At 49.9% G+C, this 20739-nt stretch overlaps 1 protein-coding gene across 2 annotated transcripts in view; it reads right to left on the bottom strand.

Moving 5' to 3' along the window:
* DNMBP (dynamin binding protein) overlaps window positions 1–20739 on the bottom strand; it is a 49478-nt gene that overhangs the window by 15166 nt on the left and 13573 nt on the right. The window contains exons 2-4 of one of the 2 annotated variants that reach the window (XM_063132465.1): window positions 16028–16181; window positions 12183–12305; window positions 9255–11096 (exon numbers count right to left, since the gene is read on the bottom strand). In XM_063132465.1, coding sequence (XP_062988535.1) covers window positions 9255–11096; window positions 12183–12305; window positions 16028–16175 — 2113 coding nt within the window. In that variant the 5' untranslated portion in view covers window positions 16176–16181. The remainder of the gene's footprint in view (window positions 1–9254; window positions 11097–12182; window positions 12306–16027; window positions 16182–20739) is intronic. The other variant, XM_063132466.1, reaches the window with a different exon arrangement.

The following is a 20739-nucleotide window of genomic DNA, read 5'->3' as shown; positions in this document are numbered from 1 at the left end:
AACAAACCCCTTCCCCCAACCACCATCTTTTGGTGGTTTCACAGCTTTTGTGCAGTTTTCCCCCCATTGCAAGAGGTTGAAATGTCACTCCTAAGGCTTAGTTACTGTAAGAACTTGATGCTAAAATATACTAGGATATTTATATGTCTTCCCCTATGTTCAGCATAAGGGAGACAGAGATCTTGGCTGCCGTCTCTTTCTGATCAAAGCGCTGTTCCTTCAAAAGCTATGTGGCAGACAGAAATACTACAGGTGCAGCTTTACCCATCACTGCACAGTGTATGCTTTTTCTGCAGCCTTGATGACACAGGGGGCTTTGCCAGACAACAAGGCGAGGCTCCGGGCTGGCAACAGTTTCAGTTATTATTAGATCCCGCCCTAGACTGGTGGGGAGCTTCTTTACTGGAAGAGAGAATCTACCAGCTGAATGAAAGGCTGGCTGGCTGCCCGGACCCCAAACAGGGCTCCTGAGAGGCACAAGCAGAAGAAGCCCACTGTTTTTCTTTCCCAGCACTGGATTGCAGCCCGCCTCCTCTTTGCACGCGCCTCCTCTCCTCCAGCAACCAATAGCAGGTGCATTGTGCGTGCAAAATCCAGGCCAAGAAGGTGCAGCCCATGCTGGAATGTGCACACAAGGCTGTGCGATGTGTAAGTAACCAGAAACAATGTGGCAGCCCGGCAGCGTAAGCGCTGCCCCTGCAGAAAAGCATTCCCAGGTCTTCTGCCCCCGTGCAGGGGAACTTCGATCCAGAGGACATTCCATTGGGGTGACACACAAGCTGCCTCCATTTATTTCCAGCTGAAAGCAGGTTTCTGTTTCAGACTTCATTGCTCTTTGCTTGGCAGCACAGGAGCAAATGGGAAGACAAAGCCCCAGCCCAGGGGTTGGGGGTTGGGCCAGGCTGGGCTGCGGAGAAGGAAGGAAGGAGATTCATTGCTGTGGGAGGTAACCAGAAGACCCTAGCAGCCCAGCCTCTGACTCAGGGACCTTCTGCCTTGAAGATTTGTGTTAATTCATAAGGACACAAGCGGCATCTCCAAAAAAATACTGCAGTGTGGGTTGCTCTGGGGGCAGGCTTCCAGGCAGCCCATCATACATACCCTTTTCCAGGATGCTCTAGTTCAGATGTCCCCAACTAGCATCCTTCAGATGTTTTGGACTATACCTCCCATCAGCTCCAGACAATTGTCAGAAGATGGGCATTGTAGTCTAAAACATCTGGAGGGCACCAGGCTAGGGGAGGCTTTGTTCCACCCCCCACCCACCCCGGGGCATTTTCCCATTTCCTCTCTGCAACAGTCAGCATTCCATGCCTGCTAAGCACACTCAGTTTTCGCTGAGAGGTTTTGGGTCCCACCCCTTTAGGGTTCCTCCTCACAACTTACTCTGCTTTTTCTTTTCTAGTCTACAATCAAGGTCACAAAGACAACATAAGTGTGTAATCCTAAACACACTTACTATGTACATTTACAGACTTAAACCCTTTGAATTTAATGGGTGTGACTTCTGAGTAGACATGTAGAAGATTGCCAGTCTCTCTAATTCATCCAAAGGAAACTAAACGCTCTAGCACTGATCCTGGAATTGTCCCCACTCCTGGAGGTGGAGAGAATGTCACAATATAATTTAAGGTTCATTAACTACTCTGGGTTTTCTGTAGCTGTTCTGGACCACTAAAGTGTGGCAGAAAGATATAAACAGCACAGAGGCAGATGGACAGACAGATAAGGGAGGATTAAACTTTGGTTTGAGAAAAGATTAAAAGCACCACCTCCCACTAGCTAGTCCAGCAGACAGCTGATAACGGTTACACCCATTTGCTCACAGGTGGAAAATGTTCCTGCATTTTTCCTTAGGTGACGAAGGTGCGACCGAACCCTTGGCAAATGCAAACAGTCGAAGGGCAAGAAAAGCACTTTAGGTTGCAGTTACCAGGTTGTTTGATAAAAGAAAACTGAGGTCTCCGGAGGTTGCAGTGAACATGGCAGGCAAGAGTCGAAAGGAAAGGCTAGCCAGGGTGTCCCTGCTTCTCACAACGGGATGCGCCTGGTATGAAACCATTCCACAGAAGAAGGAGAATGCCAGTGCTTCCCTGCATCAGACCAAAACCCCAGTTGCGGAGAGAAAAGACCCAGATGGAGTTCCCTGGTTCCCTGGTTGTACTCTCTGCAACCCAACATAGTTGTGGTTCTGTTAGCTCAAGTGTCTCTTACTGTGAGAGACATGGAAAATCTCAGCAGCAGGGCTGGCCTTAGCCCTTTGTGTTGTGTAGCCAGAAGCAAAAGCTGATGCCACCAATGCATCCTACACTGTGCAAGTGGTTCTCTTGACCCCTTTACTGTTATGGACAGTAAAGAAACAAGATGCACCCTCCTCCTCCTCCTCCTCCTCCTCCGGGTTTCTCTGCTGAGCAAGCTGGCATAGAGCAGCAAAGCACAATGGGGTTTTCCAAGCATGACAGGAGTGCCCCCTCCCTCTTGGCTTTTTTGAGGAGTACAGAAATCTACCTTAAACATACTTGCCATGGGTGTTTCTTCACTCAAGCCTGGCTTTCTCCCTGCATTTGCTATGCCAGGGGTAGGAAACTTGGTACTCAGCAGATGCACCCAGCCAAAATGGTCAATGGCAAGGTATTATGGGAACGGTAGCACAAAACATCTGGAGGCCCCTTGCACATGTCCTCATATTTCAAGTGGGCTGTATGCCTCTATTTTATTTGTAAGCAGCATATGTACATTTATTCAATTAAAAGTATATTTCTCTCATTTAATTTAATTAAAAAAAAAACCTTTTTAAAGTTGAAAAGCTGCTCCAGGAGGAGAATTGGGAGAAGGTGGGCTTGTGATGTCACAGGTTCCAGCCAATCAGCAGTGCTCTTGCTGCAAACATACCAAACTCAATCCCAGAGAGAAAACTATACATTTGACTGAACATAGTGAGTAGCCCCACTGCTCACAAATTATGTACATTTGTGTGCTCCCTCAGTTTCACAATCAAGACACAGCATCATTTGCTACATCTATCAGCTACCTGATACCTGATCAGCTCTGTAACCTGAGCAGGCTTTTGTAACATGCCCATGCCTCTAATTGCACTGATAAGCAGTAAAATGATTATTAGATGGCCTGACAGCATCCCTTAAAGATGAATGGGGATTGTCACACCCTCAATTTCACAGGCTCTAAAAAAATTGGCATTCCAATTCAGGTTGTGTTCTTCTGTGAGAGAAAAACACTTCTGTTAGCCACTTTATATAGCAGGTATGTTTGCCACTTGTGTGGTGTGTCTCTCAATAAAGGTGTAGAACATCTGAAGCTGAGGCCAATGTCTGAACATGAACCAGGAAACTATGGGCAATCGTAGCTACCCAAGCTCTGTGTTTACAGACACAGCGTTCACCAGGAAACACAAATGGCAAACCTGTCTTCTGAATAAAGTGTGAATCAGACCCTGAAGTCAGAGTTTCAGGAATATAAGCAGCAGTTCTGGCTCCATGAATACTTGCTCAATCTTAGACCGGGACAGTAGAATGACTCGGGGGGAGATATTTGCTTAGGGTATAATTCTCCAGGTTTGATTCTTCAGCTTTCTTATTGGGACAGCTCTGGCTGACATCACTGAACCTCTTGCAGATGTGCTTGTTTTCCGAGGTTTAGTCCACCCTTGAAGAAGGCCGGGAGCCAAAGTCCATGTGGTTCATTGAGACCCAGCTCAAAGGTCCCTATGGCAGGTCTGCACTGCAGCCTCTACAACATAGCCAAGCATTTCATATTGGTGCACCCAACCATACACAGAATATCCTTGATGAAGAGATGACTGTCCTCTATGCTGGGTATTGCGGATTCCACTTCTGTTGAGCTCTCCACCAACAACCCAGCTCGCTTCATTTTTAGCCCCTGAAGATCCTCCCAGATAACTAAGTCTGTGCTTATCCTGCAACTGTACTTGCAAGCGCAGAATTTTATTTGGTTGCAGCATTCACTGTCTCCGAAAGGATTTCCGCTTTCCTTTTAAAATTGTGTTGTTGTTGTTGTTTTAAAGGTAAATTTCTAGCCCCTAAAGCTGCTAAAAGAGGCTTTTGCGTACCTGGGCAAGGGGAGGCAGGATTGAGTAATATGTTAAGCAGTCAGGAGCTGGATCATCTTTGTCCTTCATCACTAGTATTTAGCACTCCCCATGACTAGCAGAAGTATTAGAAAGTAGGCCTAATAAGCAAAGTACCTTGCATAATTTGTACCAGTTGCTCAATTTGGCTATTTTGTGGTGTTAAATTTAGAATATCTTGGCTGGAAATTGTGATTCTGTTCTCTCTCTCACTTTTTAATGCAGATTACCCATGACAACTAACTCTACTTTTCTTTTTCTAGTCTAGGATCCAACTGATGACAGGGCTTCAGGAACGCTAACTATAGAAGCTTAGCAACAGCAGCAAAGCCAAGCCTGCCCCATCAGTTTCCCGCTCTGCTTTCACACCTGAGTCCAAGCCTAGCTGCTCTGATGGCCAAAAGGAGTCCCTGGGGGAGGGCCACAGGTGTACACAAACCCAGAGGGCGAGGGCCTGTCTTTGGTTAAGTACTCTGCAAAATCCTATGACTATTGACGGCATGTATGAGCAATAGCAATAACGTTGGCTTATCACACAGCCTTCTAGAACTGCTGGAGAACAAGACAGAGCAGGCTCCTGTGGCTACTGAGCAAAGAAAAACCATCGGTTGAGATTGACCTGCAATGGCTTCAGCAAAAGCTGAATGGTGTCACTAGAGCGAAACCCAGCAGAAAGCACCTTGCAGTGCAAGCCAGCACCCCTTTCATATCCTCACGAGAAATCCACACTAAGCACACCAAAATGGCTAGACCTGCTATGAGACCAGAGATGTAAGAGTCACTGTGGAGACCAACCCCCAGCAGTGGGCAAGCCAAGCTTTTAAGCTGCCTCTCCAGGGGAAGTGCCAATAACAGCCACACAGCAGTGGGAAGCCAAGCTAACTAGGAGGGAGTGCACATTTCCCCAGAATTGCACAGACCCAGTAAGAACGTAGTATCACAAAACTCGAGGGGGTCTCGCACCACAATACGCTTCAAGAAAACCGGTTGCTGTGTGAGGTGCAAAGGATGGCTTCATAGAGGTGCTCAGGATTCATCCTGTGCTCAACGCCTGACTCTCTTGGAGGCCAGGTACACACTGGGGCAGGGAGCATACTTGCTTTGCTAATGCCAGGAGACCCCTGACAGGGCAATAACACACCTGACAGCACTAGCCAAACAACACAAATGGTCCTGGCCAAAGGGCTTTCATTTTCACATGCCCAGCCTAACTGAGAAAAAGGCAGAGCCACTAAGGAGGCCTGGCCAGGGAGGAAAAAACCCACAAACGTCAATTAGAGAAAACAACAGTTAATTAACCTTTATAAAATCACGAGTGAATGACAGAATCAAGATGGTGTTCTCCATGGCTGTGGTAAGCACAGGTGTTTGTGTCAGGGCGGGCAGGCTGACTGGGAAGGTGTGGTCCCCCAAACACACACCGTCTTCTCCCACAATTCTCCCCTCACCTACCTTGTTTTCCTTTTACGTGGCGCCTCAAGGCGCTTGGAGCCGTACGGCGGTAACAGCTGTTTCGCTGCCAGGTTTCTGTGCCCCCTGCCAAGCCAGCTCTGTCTTCCCAGTCCCAGCTCCAGTCTGAGCGCCCTGCACGCATCCGTGGGCATCCGCCTGGCAGACCCGGGGCTCTGGACTGGGCAGCCACAGTGTCCATCCCTCTGGAATCATCCTCTGCCATGTAGTCTGGCCTGACAGTTTCGCACCCAGGCTCCAGCCCAGGTCTACTGCTCTCATATCCCAAGGACCAGGACCCCCGACCTTCTTGGGCAACAGAGAGAGTTCTGTCATCCACAGCGTAGCGCTTAGGAGCCCCACCTGAATGTGGGGCATTGCGGGAATCTCCATGCCGCGGATACTGCCTTTCCACCATCTCGCAATATTTCCCATCTGTTCTGCTGTGGTCCACACACTTGTCACCTCCCTTCTTATAGTCCACATCCAAGTTATGGCCACCTGGGTACCAATCCTCCTCCTCCCGAAAGTCACCATAGTTTCTGCTTTCTCTCCAGTGGTTCATATCCAAAATGTCCTCATTCCTAGAGTCTCTAAAGTCCACATCCAGAGACAAGCCATCCTTATAGCAGCCATGAGGTTTCCTGTAGACTACGCTTGTGGCCTTCTCCCTGTCCACGTGGTAGCCCCTTTCCTCCAGAAGACCATTGCCTACTGTCTCATGCTCCGGAAACAGGTTGTTCCTGTTCATCTGGTCCACATCTTGTCTGCCTTCCTTCCCACAGTCCCTGCAGGCTCTGGCCATTTCATGGTCCCTGTCCCAGATCTTCTCCTTCCTGAAGTGACCGCAGGATCTGCCCACTGGCCTGGTGGTGCCATACAGCTCCTTGGTTCGACGTTTGCTGTCCCAATCACGGTCCCTGCCATTCTGCCCAAACCCATTGGCACCGTCGCCTCTCCTGACGGAGCAGTAGTCTTCGTACTCCCAGCTAGGGAACCGGAGGCGGGGCCGCTGTCCGGGAGAGTCTGTCCCACTTCTTGCCTTGGGGTAAGTGCACATGTTCCCTTGATGTGCCCCCGCCCCCTTCCCCAGGGGGCTCAATTCCTCAACAATCTCCCTCTCCCTACGCCTCACCCCGGGACACTGCTGACTAACTGCCCGGCAACAGAGAAGCAGCACAACCTTCGGACCCAATAGGCAGCAAGCCCGGGTGGCCTCTCCCACCTGCTGGCAGGTAATGAGTAACCAGAATCCCACAGGCTGCAGCTGTGGATTGGACGAGCTCCCTGCCCAAACCGGATTCTCTGGTTTGTAATGCTAAAGGCAGCAGCCAGCAACCTCTCTCCCGGGCTCCTCAGTACAGGGAAACTGCAAGCTTGTGCTGTGAGCAGCCGCACCCCACGAGCACTTCCCTGGGGCAAGGGAAAAGGGGGACAAGCAAGGCCCTTGCGGGAATTAAAGGCTGGACCCTGGGGCTACCTCTGGTCTGCATGCGGGAGCAACAAAGCCAACCTTGGCTATGCAATCATCCGGCGGCATCAGTCACTCATGAATGCACACAGGCAATCACAAGCACTTTTTTAAAAGTACTGACTCCGCGCATTCATCACGTGCCTCCTCTGCTTCCCTAAGGAGACATGCTGGGCCTCGATGGGGTTCAAATCTCAGTTCAAGGCTGGACTCACTGTTTGCCCATGGGCAAGCTGCTATTTCCCGAATTAGTCCTGGCAACCATAAAATCCTGGGACATACCCTCCAAGCCTCCGGAAATCTGCATGGGAGTGACTGAACTCCAGGAACTCTGATGGCATCGCAGGCAGAATTCAGCAGGCTATGCAGAAGCCCAACAACCCCCAGCTACCTATAGTTTCCATTCCGCCAAGGAGGCCTCGCTCCAGGTTCTACGCTCTCATGAGCTACCGTTGTAATTCAACACCGAAGCCTTTTCTATAGTGGCCCCGGAACTTTGGAATATACTTCCTCACTACTCCGGCTGCTATTCAAAACCAAGTGAAGGCTTGCTTATTCCTCCAGACATTTGGAAACTGTGATAGTTTTTTCTGTTAATCGTTATTTTTATTATCTGTATTTGTTTTACACTTGTTCACATTGTTTTAACTGGGGTTTTCCCAAGACAATACTATTTGGATTTCTTTTTTCCTTTGTCAGCAAATATTCCCTGAAGAAGGGCTGTATAATCTGAAAGGTGCTGAGACTCGGGTTATTCTGCTGAGTCAATAGAATGTTTATACACCTTATAGTCTCCTTTGTGTTGTCCTCCTAGTGTAGGCAATTTAATCGCAGTCACAGAATGAAGCTACCTACTCCTGGATGCTAGAGATCAAGAACTAGCATCCTCCTACACAAAGTTGCCTATTCAGCCTGCTTTCTTGTGTCAGCCAATACCCCAAAATAAGTGGAAAACATGACACAGTCCCAGAGTGAGAACCCCTGGAATGAGAAGTGTACAATACAAGTTACACTTTGATCCCTGGATAGCCATCACACCTACTTTTCCCCCCTGGTTTTCCTCCATGATTTCTAGCTCTGTTTCATTAGCGCATCAAGCTAATGGCCCTTTTCACATGGTTTTGTGGTATTGCGCTATACCGTTGAAACCTCCCTTGCTCTCCCACTCTGCCCTGCTCCTTCTTCTGCCTCCAGTTCATTGGTTGTAACATTGTGATGGGCGTGGGCTCCTTCCCCTGCTCGCTCTGGCTTTGTTGCCTAGCGATTTGCCAACACGGTGCTGGAGAAGAACCACCCCGCCCTCCCTTTTCATCAGCAAGCTCTCCCTTCAAAGCACACCCCCCCAACAAAGGAAACAGCGAGAGGACGGCACTACACGGGGGCTGAAGGGCACTTTAATTCCATTTGGGGGAAACAATCCAGACTTTCCACACTCTAGGAAAAGACGAAAAAAGGAGGGGAAGAGGCGGGGTGTCTGCAGGACAGGCATGACGTCATCTGAGTGCTGTGCTGCAAAACCGCAAACCAGGCACAATGAGAATGCGATAAAATGCTGGTGTGATGGAGCCCACTGAGGGATTGTGGGAATTAGTCCAAAACAGCTGGAGGACACCAGGTTGCCTCTCCGCGCAAGAGGCTTGGAATAGGACACAACTTCCACGCGATGCAGGACCGCTCAGGATAAAGTCGTGGTGCTTGGCAGAAAAATGCTTTCTGCTCATCTTTGCCCCCTCCAAAAGATGCCAGCAGAGCAAGAGACAAATCAGATCCTGGTGACAGCACTGGGGGATCACATCCCACTCACCCAATAAGGAGCCATGGCTGCAAGTACCGTGTTGCTCCGACAGAGAGAACTGGACTTCATATAATCTCCTGCCAGCCCTTCCCTCACCATCCCACCTGTGCCAAAAGGCAGATCTGAGTAGACCAGGGTTGGGCAACTGTGGGAGGTCCAGGGGCCATTTTTGCTCCCTGCCCCTGCCGGCTGTCCTACACAGATGCAGTGTTGTTGTTTTTTAAAATGCCATCTATGGAGTGCAAAAGTGTTCAGAATTAGCCTTTTTGGTAGGGTTAAATTTCCCTTGCAAGCTAATGTTGACCATAATGGCGCACTATGGCTGCTATGGATGCCGTTTCACCCCCACCCCCACTTCAGGTGTGGTCTGCCGTGGGTGTGGCAGCCAACCCTGGGGTAGAGTTTCCCCCCCCACCAAAAATGACTGTACTCACCCCTCAGCTCTTGCAGCTCCAGGCACAGGCCTGCTATTTTGCAGTCGCAGAAGTCTAGGTTTTCCAGAGTCTCGGCTCGCCCAAGATCATCCTGTGGCTGCTCCAGCATTGCGCTGTGCTCTGCCCGAGTCTTTTTGTAAACATCCAGTTCTTGCTCCATTTCCTGGAGGCGATTCAGCAGGAAAAGACATTGAGGTGCACTCCCAGGCTCGTTGGTGCTGCCGTGCCCCTCTTTGCTCCCCGAGGGTGGCTTTGCTGATGCCAGACTCCTCCTCTGGCTGCCTGCAGGGGGCAGCGGGGCTGGCCTGGAAGGCCGCACGGAGGTTGGGAGAGCCTGAGGCGGAGGTGTGGTTTTGGGGGCAGAGACAGGAGTCCTAGGCCGAGGAGGTGGTGGCCGCAAAACCTTTCTTCTGTGTGGGGTGTGCTCCACTGAACCACGCACAATGTCCTTCTCCGAGCTGAAGTCCAGGATGGAAAAATGCCGGGAGACATTATCCTGCTGGGGGCTGCAATAGCCGGTGTGGCCAACGGGATGGGCCAGGCTTTGTTCAAACTGGGCTAGCTGCTCTGTCAGCTTGGAATCGAGGTCCCCACAGCTCTCCCCATGGAGCACCCCTTGGGGGCGCTCAGCCCGGGCACCCCGAAGAACAGGCCACGTCTCCAGGCCCTCATGTGTCCCACTGAAGCTGGATGAGCGGGATTTGGGTTTCCGACGCTGGACTTCTGTGCAAGCAGGCATGTCCTCACAAAGAACACCATCGTGGGAGAGGCTGCGAGTGTCTCCATCCCACTCCGAGGCCTTGCAGGCCTCTGAAGGGCCCCGCGAGGTCCTTGGGCTCTGGCTGAGCGCTGGGCCACTCATGTGGTCACCGAGCTGGTTCTTTGACTGGAGCGGAGGCCGAGGGACACAAGAAATGCCATTTACAGTTTTGGAAGAATCTACAGAGGGAGAGCCCGACACACCAGAGGGAAGAGATCCCAGGCAGCCTCCATTTTGGTAGTGTCGCATTCCGCCCCGTTGGAGCTCAGCATCCAAAGGGCCCTCCTGCCTCATCGCAAGGTGACCAGACTCCTCCCCAGGATGGACTGAGCTCCATCCAGGCTCCTCCCACACGCCAGGGGGGGCTGCTTTGCAGGCACTGCCTGCCTCAGAGTCCACCCTCTTCGGCAGGCACCCAGGCTCCCAGTTCTCCCTGGAGGGGGGGCTACTCTCCTCCAGCCTCACAAACCTGTGGGGGAAGATGCCCCGCCTTCCTCGAAGCTCCCCCTCCAACCAGCCATCTTCCAGGACCTCCAGAATCCGGATCCGGTCCCCCACCTCAAAGTCCAGCTCCGCTGACTCCAGGGCTTGGAACTGATAGAGAGCAATTCCGTAAGGCCCCGGCACCTCCTCCCCATCACTCCATGCCTCCTTCTCTGCCTGGGGATACGGGTCTTGCACGCCGTTAACGCTGTGGATTTCGAATGATGCTGGCTCCTCAGGGTTGCTCTCAGCTTTCAGGGGACCCAAGAGTTCCACAAACCCCTCAGGGAAGATGCCTCGGCGACCCCCAAGCTCCCCCTCGAACCATCCAGGCTCAGGGACCCCAACGATGGTGATCACATCCCCTTCCCGGAAGTCCAGCTCCTCCTCCAGCTGGGCTGAAAGGCCCATCAGCGCTCGGGCCTGGCCCAGGGCGTAGGGCGGCGTCTCCAGGGTGATGCCATAAGGGGATCGAGGACCAAAGGCGGAGAGGCCGAGTTCTCGCACACAGGATGATGGGAAGAAGCCTCTGGCTCCCCAGCAGCTCCGGCCTTGGAGCCACGGAGAGGCCACCGGACCATCCAGAATCACCAGGTCTCCTGCCAGGAGAAAGATCACAAGGTAGGGTGACCATATGAAAAGGAGGACAGGGCTCCTGTATCTTTAACAGTTGTATTGAAAAGGAAATTTCAGCAGGTGTCATTTGTCTATATGGGGAACCTGGTGAAATTTTTTCTTCATCACAGCAGTTAAAGCTGCAGGTGTCCTGCCCTCTTTTAAATCTGGTCACTCTAGTATAGCTCCTGCAGCTTTAACTGTTGTGATGAAGAGGGAATTTCACCAGGTCCTCCATATATACAAATGACACCTGCTGAAATTCCCTTTTCTATGCAACTGTTAAAGACACAGGAGCCCTGTCCTCCTTTTCATATGGTCACCCTACACAAGGGTCAGGGGAATTGCTCAGGGGTCACCTACAGCACCCCTTGCTCAGCACTTCTTCAAGCGTCCAACCCTGGGAGATACAGGCAGCCCCAAACCTAGAACAGCAGGGGTGGGGGATTCTTTCAGCCTGAGGGCCCTATTCCATTTTGGAGAAGCTCTCTGGGATATCATTCCGGGGGTGGGTGGGTCAAAGGGGGAGGGGCCAACATTGCAAAAAAATATCAGCATATATTAGCTTAACACTCTTACTGCCGGTAACTAAGCCTTAAGAGAGGTATTGGAACCTTTTAGAATGGGAGGACAGGGGACGGACTGGACAAACAGTGGGAAACTACCAAACAATCGGCGGCAGAGGGGAAAGGAGCAAGACCATCTGGGGAACCTTGGAGGGCCAAACTGAGACACACACACCCCGAGGGGCTGATTTGGCCCCTAGGCCTGAGGTTTCCTACCCCTGCCAGAAAGGCTTACAGTGCTCTTGCCGAGCAACAGTGATCCCAGCGCTGAGAAAGTTGGCCTATGGCAATTATCCTTGGCACTTCCCTGCTGTCAGGGGTCCTCAGAGCTCATCCCCAGGCACAGTGAGCCCAGCTGAGCATGGAGGTAGCAGCAGCAGAAGCCCTTGGATCGTTGCAGCTGGTGGGTCTCTCTTAATGGACACTCAGAGAAGTCTGCATGAGAACCGGGCACAGCAGGCCCCCTCTTTGCCAAAGGGATGCAGGCAGGGAAAGCACCAGTACCTCTCTGCAAGGTCAGGTTGCCAGGCTCCTGGGAAGTAAAGTTACTGGTACAGACAAACAGCTTCTCCCCTTGCTTCAAAGCAGGGACATCCACAGGTTCCACAAAGCTACTCGGGAACTGTCCTAGAATGACATGGGGGTTGGGGGCACAGAGAGAGCATTGTCAATCATATTATTGCACATCCCTAACAGGTGTACAATATCAACATAAAACCCAACAAAAACAACAAGATAAAAACCCAATAAAACCCAATAAAAACACAGAGATAAAAAAACCTCATAAAACCCAGCAGTAAAACAAGGTTCAGGGTCCAACATCAGTCACTGGGAAAAGCCAGAGTAACACATCATCAGAGTAACACACTGAACACATCATCACAGATGATGCTTTATGTATGGGAGAGGGAAGAGCATTCCAAAGGACAGGGTCAAGAGCAGAAAATGCTCCTTTCTGGGTCACCACCACATGACAATCTGCAGGCTGCAGTGCCACGCAAAGAATTTCCCCTGAGGATCTAGCGGGCCTATAAAGGGGAAGACATTCCTTCAGGGAACCCAGTCCCAAGCTGTTCAAGGGTTTATTTGCTAACAGCAAACCTTGAAGATGGCCTAGTGGCAATAGAGCATCAGTACAGTTCCCTCAGCATGGGAATAATATGTACACGGCCTGGTCTCCCACCCATAATGCCATATTTTGCACCAGCTGCTGCTTCCAGAACAGCCTCAAGGGAAGCCCATAAAGAGCACATTGCAGGGTCCAATCATGGCATTCTTGCATTTATCATGCTATGACTTGGTAAAACAACTGTTACTTTACCTACCAATCTAACACAATGTTGGTACCCCAAGTTGCACAACCCCAAAGAGCTGGACTGTAGATACTGCTAACACACTTGTATGGAATAATTATTACCAGAGTGTTTTATGGGGCCTGGGGCAGGTGTGATGTTAGGGGCCTTGCTGCTGCCCCCTATGAAGGACCCGCACATGTGTCTACAACCTGGGGGATCACATGCAAAAATTCTTGCATGCACGGACCACATATGACAATCTTTGCATGAGATTCCTCTTTGCCCTGGGAACAAGCCGGCTTTTCCTGTTTGTTCCAGTGGCACTGACAGTAGGGTGACCATATGAAAAAGAGGACAGGGCTCCTGTATCTTTAACAGTTTCATAGAAAGGGAATTTCAGCAGGTGTCGTTTCTATGCATGCAGCACCTGGTGAAATTCCCTCTTCATCACAACAGTTAAAGCTGCAAGAGCCCTGCCCTCTTTTGTATCTGGTCACTCTAGGATAGCTCCTGCAGCTTTAACAGTTGTGATGAAGATGGAATTTCACCAGGTGCTGCATGAATACAAATGTCACCTGCTGAAATTCCCTTTTCTATGCAACTGTTAAAGATACAGGAGCCCTGTCCTCCTTTCCATATGGTCATCCTAATAGAAGGACCCTTGGTCTGATCGAGCACGGTGCTTCTTATATTCTTAAACACAAGGCCAAGAATGCTGGTTAGCACTGTAGCAGAGCCGGGGCAGGGGTAAACAGGAAGTGAGGCAGGGCTCAGCATGCCCACACCAGCCTAGATGCTGACGCTGTGCCTGTTCGCTGTGCCTCCATCACTTGCCACTGTCTGGGTGGTCATGGGGGTGGGGTGGGGGGCTGGGCTTCAGGGTCCTGGGCCTCAACCACAAAGTCCACCTCTAGCTGCACCACCAGCTTCTGGTTTACCCGACAGGAAAATACTACAGCTGCACAACCTGTACAAGTCACTATTTCTAATGGTTCCATTAGTTCCTAGAGGGGCAGGAAACAGATGCTGTTGTGTGTGTTGTGAATTGAAGGGGAGGGGAGAGGAATGGGGTGGGGGCGGCATTAATTCCTATGGGGCCATAATGGAACCATTAATCACTTGTGCAGCTGCCTTTTTGTGCTTGGCAGATCCAGGCTGGTTAGAAGTCATTCAACACAAATGCCTCATCCCAGCACTCAGATGGGGTTGAAGGCTCCCAAACCTGCAGAATCATCAACTTTCCAAGGCACAGACCCAATTTTAATCCAGTATAAAGGTCAGGTTTGAGACTGTAAGGAGCCCCTTTTACTCGAACAGATAATCCCACGGCATCTTTCCACCTCAGCCCTTCGGGGTTCTGCAACTTGGGGTACCAACATTGTGTTAGATTGGTATGTAACATAACAGTTATTTTATGGAGTCACAGCATGATAAATGCAAGAATGTCATGATTGGACACTGCAATGTTCTGTTTATGGGGCTTCCTTTGAAGCTGTTATCACAAGGACATTGAATGGAGGTGATCAAAACCCCTCTGCCTGACCTGATATGCCCAGCTAAGAAGGCCTTGTTAAACTTTCCATGTTTAGCCATGGAAGGAGGCACGCCGAGGGACTAAGATTTTAGTTTTGTTCTGTGCTGCAAGACAGAGAGCCACAAGGGAGAGAAGGGAAATGAACACACAGGCTTGAGAATGGCTCCCTCTCCTGGCCACTTGAAGCTTTCTCCTTTCTGTCTCCCCTTTACATGGGCAGCTGTCAGACCACTTGTACAGCTTGCTAAGGATTTGCAGAGAGAAGTGAAATCTCAGCCACTGCTGCCGCTGCTGCTGCTGCATCCCGCCCACTTCACCCCCTTTATACGAGTGCAGCCCTTTGAACAGGCCATAAGGCAGGCAGGCACAGAGGAATGAGAGAGGAAGAGAGAGCAGGGTCTGAGGCTGCCGCTTCCTCTTTCCCCCAGCTGAGGGTGAGATATAAGCAGAGGATGCCTGCCCTTCCCCAGGGGCCGTGGCCACAGGCTGTGGTGAGTTGCTAACGGCCAGGACTGACACAACCAGGGCAGATGTGGATTGGAGCTCATAGATTTTTAAAGGCAGGAATCAAAAGATGATCAGGGGAGAAGACCCAGCTCTGCAGCTAGGACAACGGACGGGCCTGCAGACGTGACTGCTAGTCATGGCTTTGCCATCTTTTGAGCTGTTCAGGGTGTTGTTGTCAGGCTGATCCCACATCAGGATGCATTGTGTGCCTTGAGACATGCGCCTTTTATTAGACTGGCAACAAAAGGAAAAAGGAAGCTATACTAATAGCAATCCCAATTCTCCAAGCACCTGATGTCATCGAAACGGCACCATCCACCCACAGGAGGGAGGCATTACCAGGTGTGGGGAACCCCAAATCTTGTAGAAATACAAAACAACTTGTGGGGGGGGGGGAGGGGGAATCCCCAAAACAACCCAATGAAGGCTGAGAGGGCTTAGTGATCATGGAATAACTATGTGGGAGGAATGGGAAGCTGGCGGGGGGATGGAATGGAGTATCCTGCACAGGACCACTCCACGCTGCAACATTTTGTTGCAGGCCCACCTTGTATGGGGCCCATTTAGGCACTACGACCACCATGCGGAGGCCACTTAAATCCCTCCTTGTGGTGGCTGTTAACATACGATGAGCCGTTTGTGTGTAGCTCAGCAAGGCGTCATCAGGCCCAGTTTCTCATGCAACTGCAGAGTGAGCAGATGAGCTCTTAATTTAGTACTTAATTTAGCCCCTCCCTCCGCTCTGTGTTGCATCTCTTCCTTCTTATGGAAGACTGCTGCAGCCACCAAGCAATGCCAGAGATCTCTTTCTTGTCCTTGGCTGCTACCCCCAATGCTGCCCAAGTCCCAAGGATTCTTTATCTGGGGTCAGAATGAAATTCTCTCTTCCCCTAGTTAGCTGCACTTCCCCTCCCCACCCCACCCCACCCCCACCCCAACTTTTCCTTCCTGACCAGTCTGGATTGCACGATCTCTGGACAGGTCTCTTACCCATGTCCCTCAAGGGCTCCTACCTGTGACTCCTTCCTTCTTTCCAAGGAGCCAGAACTCATCTATGACCGCCAGCACTTCTATGACATCCCCCACAAACAGTGGCAACTCCTCAGAGACGCTGGGGCAGAAGTCAAAGACAGCCCGTACCACGGAGCCGGCCTCCATCATCAGGATCTGCAAGGAAGGGACACAGAGTCAGCAGAGAGGAAACAGCTGCACCATGTTACAAACGTCAAGGGACAGTAGCAGAGAGGGAACACAGAGGGCCAAAACAGGTACTGCTTTAAACGTGTGCCTAGCAGCTATGGCTTCTTTTCATTTTTTAGTCTAGAATAGATGCAGGGCCCCTGATCCAGATCTTACATCCCCCCACTATTCCAGAGCAGAAATGGGGAAATGCTAGGCACATATTTAAAATAACGTCTGATTTGGCCCTGAGCAAGTCCAGTCACTCCTCCATGGGATAAAGGATCACAATTGCCTGGGTGTCGACTTTTTGTACCCCAAACTAGTACGACCATTTTGCACCCCAAATCCAGGACAAGGCAGCTCTGTTTGCACGATCGCCTCAGCCAGCTCCAGATTCAGTCGGGCCTGCAACTCACACTGGGCTGCCATTCAGCTCTGTTCTTTCCCACAAATCCCTGTGGCTAGACCCTCCCCCTCTTCCTGCAATTAGCTGGTGGTGACCCACATTCTCTACAAAGACTTCCGAGTAAGATGTGGGACTTTTCTGCACTGCTGATTTTCTCCTGGCCTTTCCTGCTTTATGCCCCCCTGACCCTAGCTAGCTGTTGGCTTGCAGTCCTTCTCTGCTCTTTGTTACATGTCTTGTCCTTCAAAGTTTGTCTTTTGATTCTAGCTTTTCTCCCTCCTGTTCCAGGCCTTGAGCTTGGATGGACTAGATAGCAGGGGCCACATCCTACCCTTACATGTTCCTGCCAGCACTGCTGTATCTCCAGGGGCTGCGTGGGACCACATTCAGTGGTAGAGGAGTACCTGCTTCAGCTAGATTCAATCGTTGGCATCTCCACTTTTTTATTTACTAATTTTTTTAATTGTAAATTTCAACAAAACAGATCGTATTTTTTTAATGTGTGTGCATGTGTGTGTGTGTGTGTGTTTATAGATAGATAGTATAACTATAACTAAAAGCGGCATTTCCTTTATTTATTTAAAAGAACAGGTTGCAGGTGGTGAGAAAGACTTCATTCTGCCTGAGACTCTGAAGAGTCACTGCCAGTCATAATAGATGATATTGTGCTAAACGGAGAAACAGTCTGAGCTTACCTGTTGAAGGCCTTTGGGACTGAATCTAACTTCTACTAATCTAACTTCTACTAACTTCTACTAGCCCTAAACCAGGGATGGGGGACATGGACCATTCCAGAAACTGTTGGACTGAAATTCCCATCATCCCTCACCACTGGCTATGCTAGCTAAGGCTGATGGAAGTTGCAGTTCAACAACATCTGGAGGGATATTCCCCATCCCTGTTCTAGACTAGCATCCCCAACTGGGCACCTTCCAAATGTGTTGGATTGCATCTCCCATAATTCCATTGGCCCTGCCGGTGGGGAATTATGGGAATTGCAGTGCCACACATCAGGAGAGCACCAAGTTGGGGAAAGCTAACCTTGACACTCTTCTGGCATAACATACACCTGAGATCGTGATGCTGCACAGCTTCCTACCATCTGCCAAACTGCCTCAGTTACTCACAGAGAGCAATGTCCTGGGTCAATGCAATCCAGCTGTTCCTGTCTTAGTCAGAAAAAACTCCATTGCATGGAGAGCCATTGGGACATCATGGCTGAGTAAGCAGAATTGTAAGAACAACAACCCACCACAGGTGCTTTGTTTAGCATCATGAGGGGAAAGCTAACATGAAGCTGCTACTGGAGAGGGAAGTATGTGTGCGTTATCCTATTGCAAAAGAATTAATAGACTAGTTCAGAAGTTTTGGAGGGCATCAGGTTGGGGAAGGCTGTGGTTAAACCATGGCTTTAACCACAGTGAATAAGGATTTTTGCTTTATTCACAGTAGTTAAAGCTTTCTGAGCATGGCCTGGCTTTTTGGCTTAACTACCATGGCTTTAACCATGGTGGGTAAGCCAGAAAGCCAGGCCATGTTCAGAAGATACCTTAAACCGTGGCTTTAACCACAGTGAATAAGGCTTTTTGCTTTGTTCACCAAGGTTAAAGCTGTGGTTTAAGTTGTCTCCTGAGCACAGCCCAGCTTTCTAGCTTAACTGCTGTGGTTAAAGCCATAGTTTAAGGCAGTGGTTCTCAAAGTGGGCGGTACTGCCCCCTTGGGGGCGGTGGGATTGCGTAGGGGGGCATTAAGAGGCAGGGGGGCGCTCGAGGTGGTCTTTTCCGAGAAGTACCTCTCCAGAAAGTCTTAAAACCCAGCGACGTTTTTATGGGAGAAGGTAGTTTGGTCCCAAGCCACATAGGCGAAGAATCCACATATGTACTAATACCTAGGGTGACCATATGAAAAGGAGGACAGGGCTCCTGTATCTTTAACAGTAATGTAGAAAAGGGAATTTCAGCAGGTGTCAATTGAAGAGAGTGAAATTCCCTCTTCATCACAAAGTTAAAGCTACACTAGCTATGATACAAAAGAGGGCAGGGCTTCTGCAGCTTTAACTGTTGTGGTGAAGAGGGAATTTCACCCTCTTCAATTGACACCTGCTGAAATTCCCTTTTCTACATTACTGTTAAAAATACAGGAGCCCTGTCCTCCTTTTCATATGGTCACCCAACTAATACCGTTTAAGAAGAGTCCTTTTAATGGTGAATTGAAATGTTTCAAAAGCACCAAAATACTAATGAAGAGACAAACCCTGCTTGGTGCACTCTGCCCCGCCGGCTGCAAAACAGAGATGTTCACTCTCTTTTCCCTCCCTCCCTCCCTCGTCAAGCCTGCAGCGAGTGCTTCCCATTTAAAGGGGCTGTGCACAGGGGGCACTGGGCATGAGTTTGTGGAACCAAGGGGGTGGTTACCAGAAAAAGTTTGGGAACCACTGGTTTAAGGTGTCTTCTGAATCATGCCAAAACCCCACAGCGCAAGACTTTATTTTAAAAAAAAGAAAGAAAGAAAAATGGTTGTACAGATAAGACCTAAGCATCAACTGAGACAAACAGCATGAAACTGAGTGACTCTCACCTATAGAATGTTGAATAGATCAGACATTGTGCTAGGACAAGGATGGGGGAACTTGTGGCCCTCCAGAAGTTTTTGCTTGAGTTCCCATCATGCCTCACCATTGGCTATGTTGCCTAGGGCTGATGGGCCTTGCAGGCCGAAATGTTTGGAGGACCACAAGTTGCCCACGCCTGTGCATAGTGATGGAATCAAGAGCGCTACCTCAGCCCCTCCCCTCAGTGTGTACCTCCTGGGCGGTACTGTCTGGGCAGGCCTGCAGGGAACTTTCCAAATGCCTCCACAGCCAGGTAGTTTAAGGGAAAAAATGGAAGGGGCTTCCATTGCTGCCTGCAACCATTCTGGCTCATTTCCCCAAACCCTGGAACCGGGGCAGGCAGTGTGAAGGGAACTGAGGAAGAGCAGTAGGAGGAATTCCTGTCAGGAAGGGACAGCAAAATGGAGCGGAAGCTAAGCACTTCCCTGACGCACAGAACTGGGCTCTTGGCTGCCAAAGACCAACACACTATATGAAGCTTGGTCAGCAGCCCTTAGCGGGTGATAAAGCTCATCCCAATGCAGGAAAAGGCTTCACTGTGTTGGTCAATAGCTCCTCCACTCCGCAAATTTATACAGATTACACTGTTGTTAAAAGCCCAGGCACAGCCCAGGATGCTCTTTCAGGTCAGATGGCAACCTTATGCTTTAGGACCTTCCAAAGAGGTCCTTTCAGGACCTCTGTACTTTCAGAAGGAGGAAACTTCTGTACTTTCAGAAGGAGGAAACTTTACTCCTGGGTGCTATACTTTCTTCACTTAAAATGAAAAAAGAAGACGACCCTGTATGTCAGAGACGGGAATCCCCCTGAATCCCATATAATCCCCACAGCTACCACTAACACTAGATATCAATAGACACAGAACACATGCTTGCACACTAAAAGCACAATCCTATGCATGTTAGACAACAAATGGAACCATATGCTGTTCCCTTCTCCCAGGAAATGTCCCCAAAGATGTTTATTTTATTTTTATTTATTAAAACATTTGTATCCTACCCTATATCACTAGGATCTCAGGGTGGCAAACAGATGTTGCTTTGCCTGAGCACAGATAGTCTACCTGCCAGCCCAGGACACTAGCTGCATAGTTCTAGGGAGAAAAAAAAATTGGGATTCTGTTTTATAAAAGTGTGTGTGTGTAAAAGTCAATAGAGAGCGAGAGGGTTGGAGAGAGCAATGTATTTTGCTGATGGCACTGCTTTATTATCAGGCACGAGGGGCCTGATGGCAACAGCGTGAAGCTTGCATCTCTCAGAAATGCTGTCCTGGCAAATCCCAGCTTTTATGCTGTTGGCATACCCAGAAACATGCTACAGGTTGCCATTCGTCTAGTTCTTCCCTAGGCCTCTCTGAAGTGCATCAAATCATCACCTCCGCCCCATCAAGCTAAGGTGAGCGATGACTTCATCAGCAAAAAAGCAACAACAACACCTCAATAAAGAGGAAGGGCTGTTGGGATTTGTGAAAATGATCAGGAAATTAAATAGAAGCATTGAAACCTATGAAATCGGTCTTTCAAGTGC

The sequence above is a fragment of the Elgaria multicarinata genome, chromosome 8 (genome assembly GCF_023053635.1).
Source record: "Elgaria multicarinata webbii isolate HBS135686 ecotype San Diego chromosome 8, rElgMul1.1.pri, whole genome shotgun sequence".
NCBI classification, from domain to species: Eukaryota; Metazoa; Chordata; class Lepidosauria; order Squamata; family Anguidae; genus Elgaria; species Elgaria multicarinata.
This window is presented reverse-complemented; position numbering and strand designations above follow the sequence as displayed.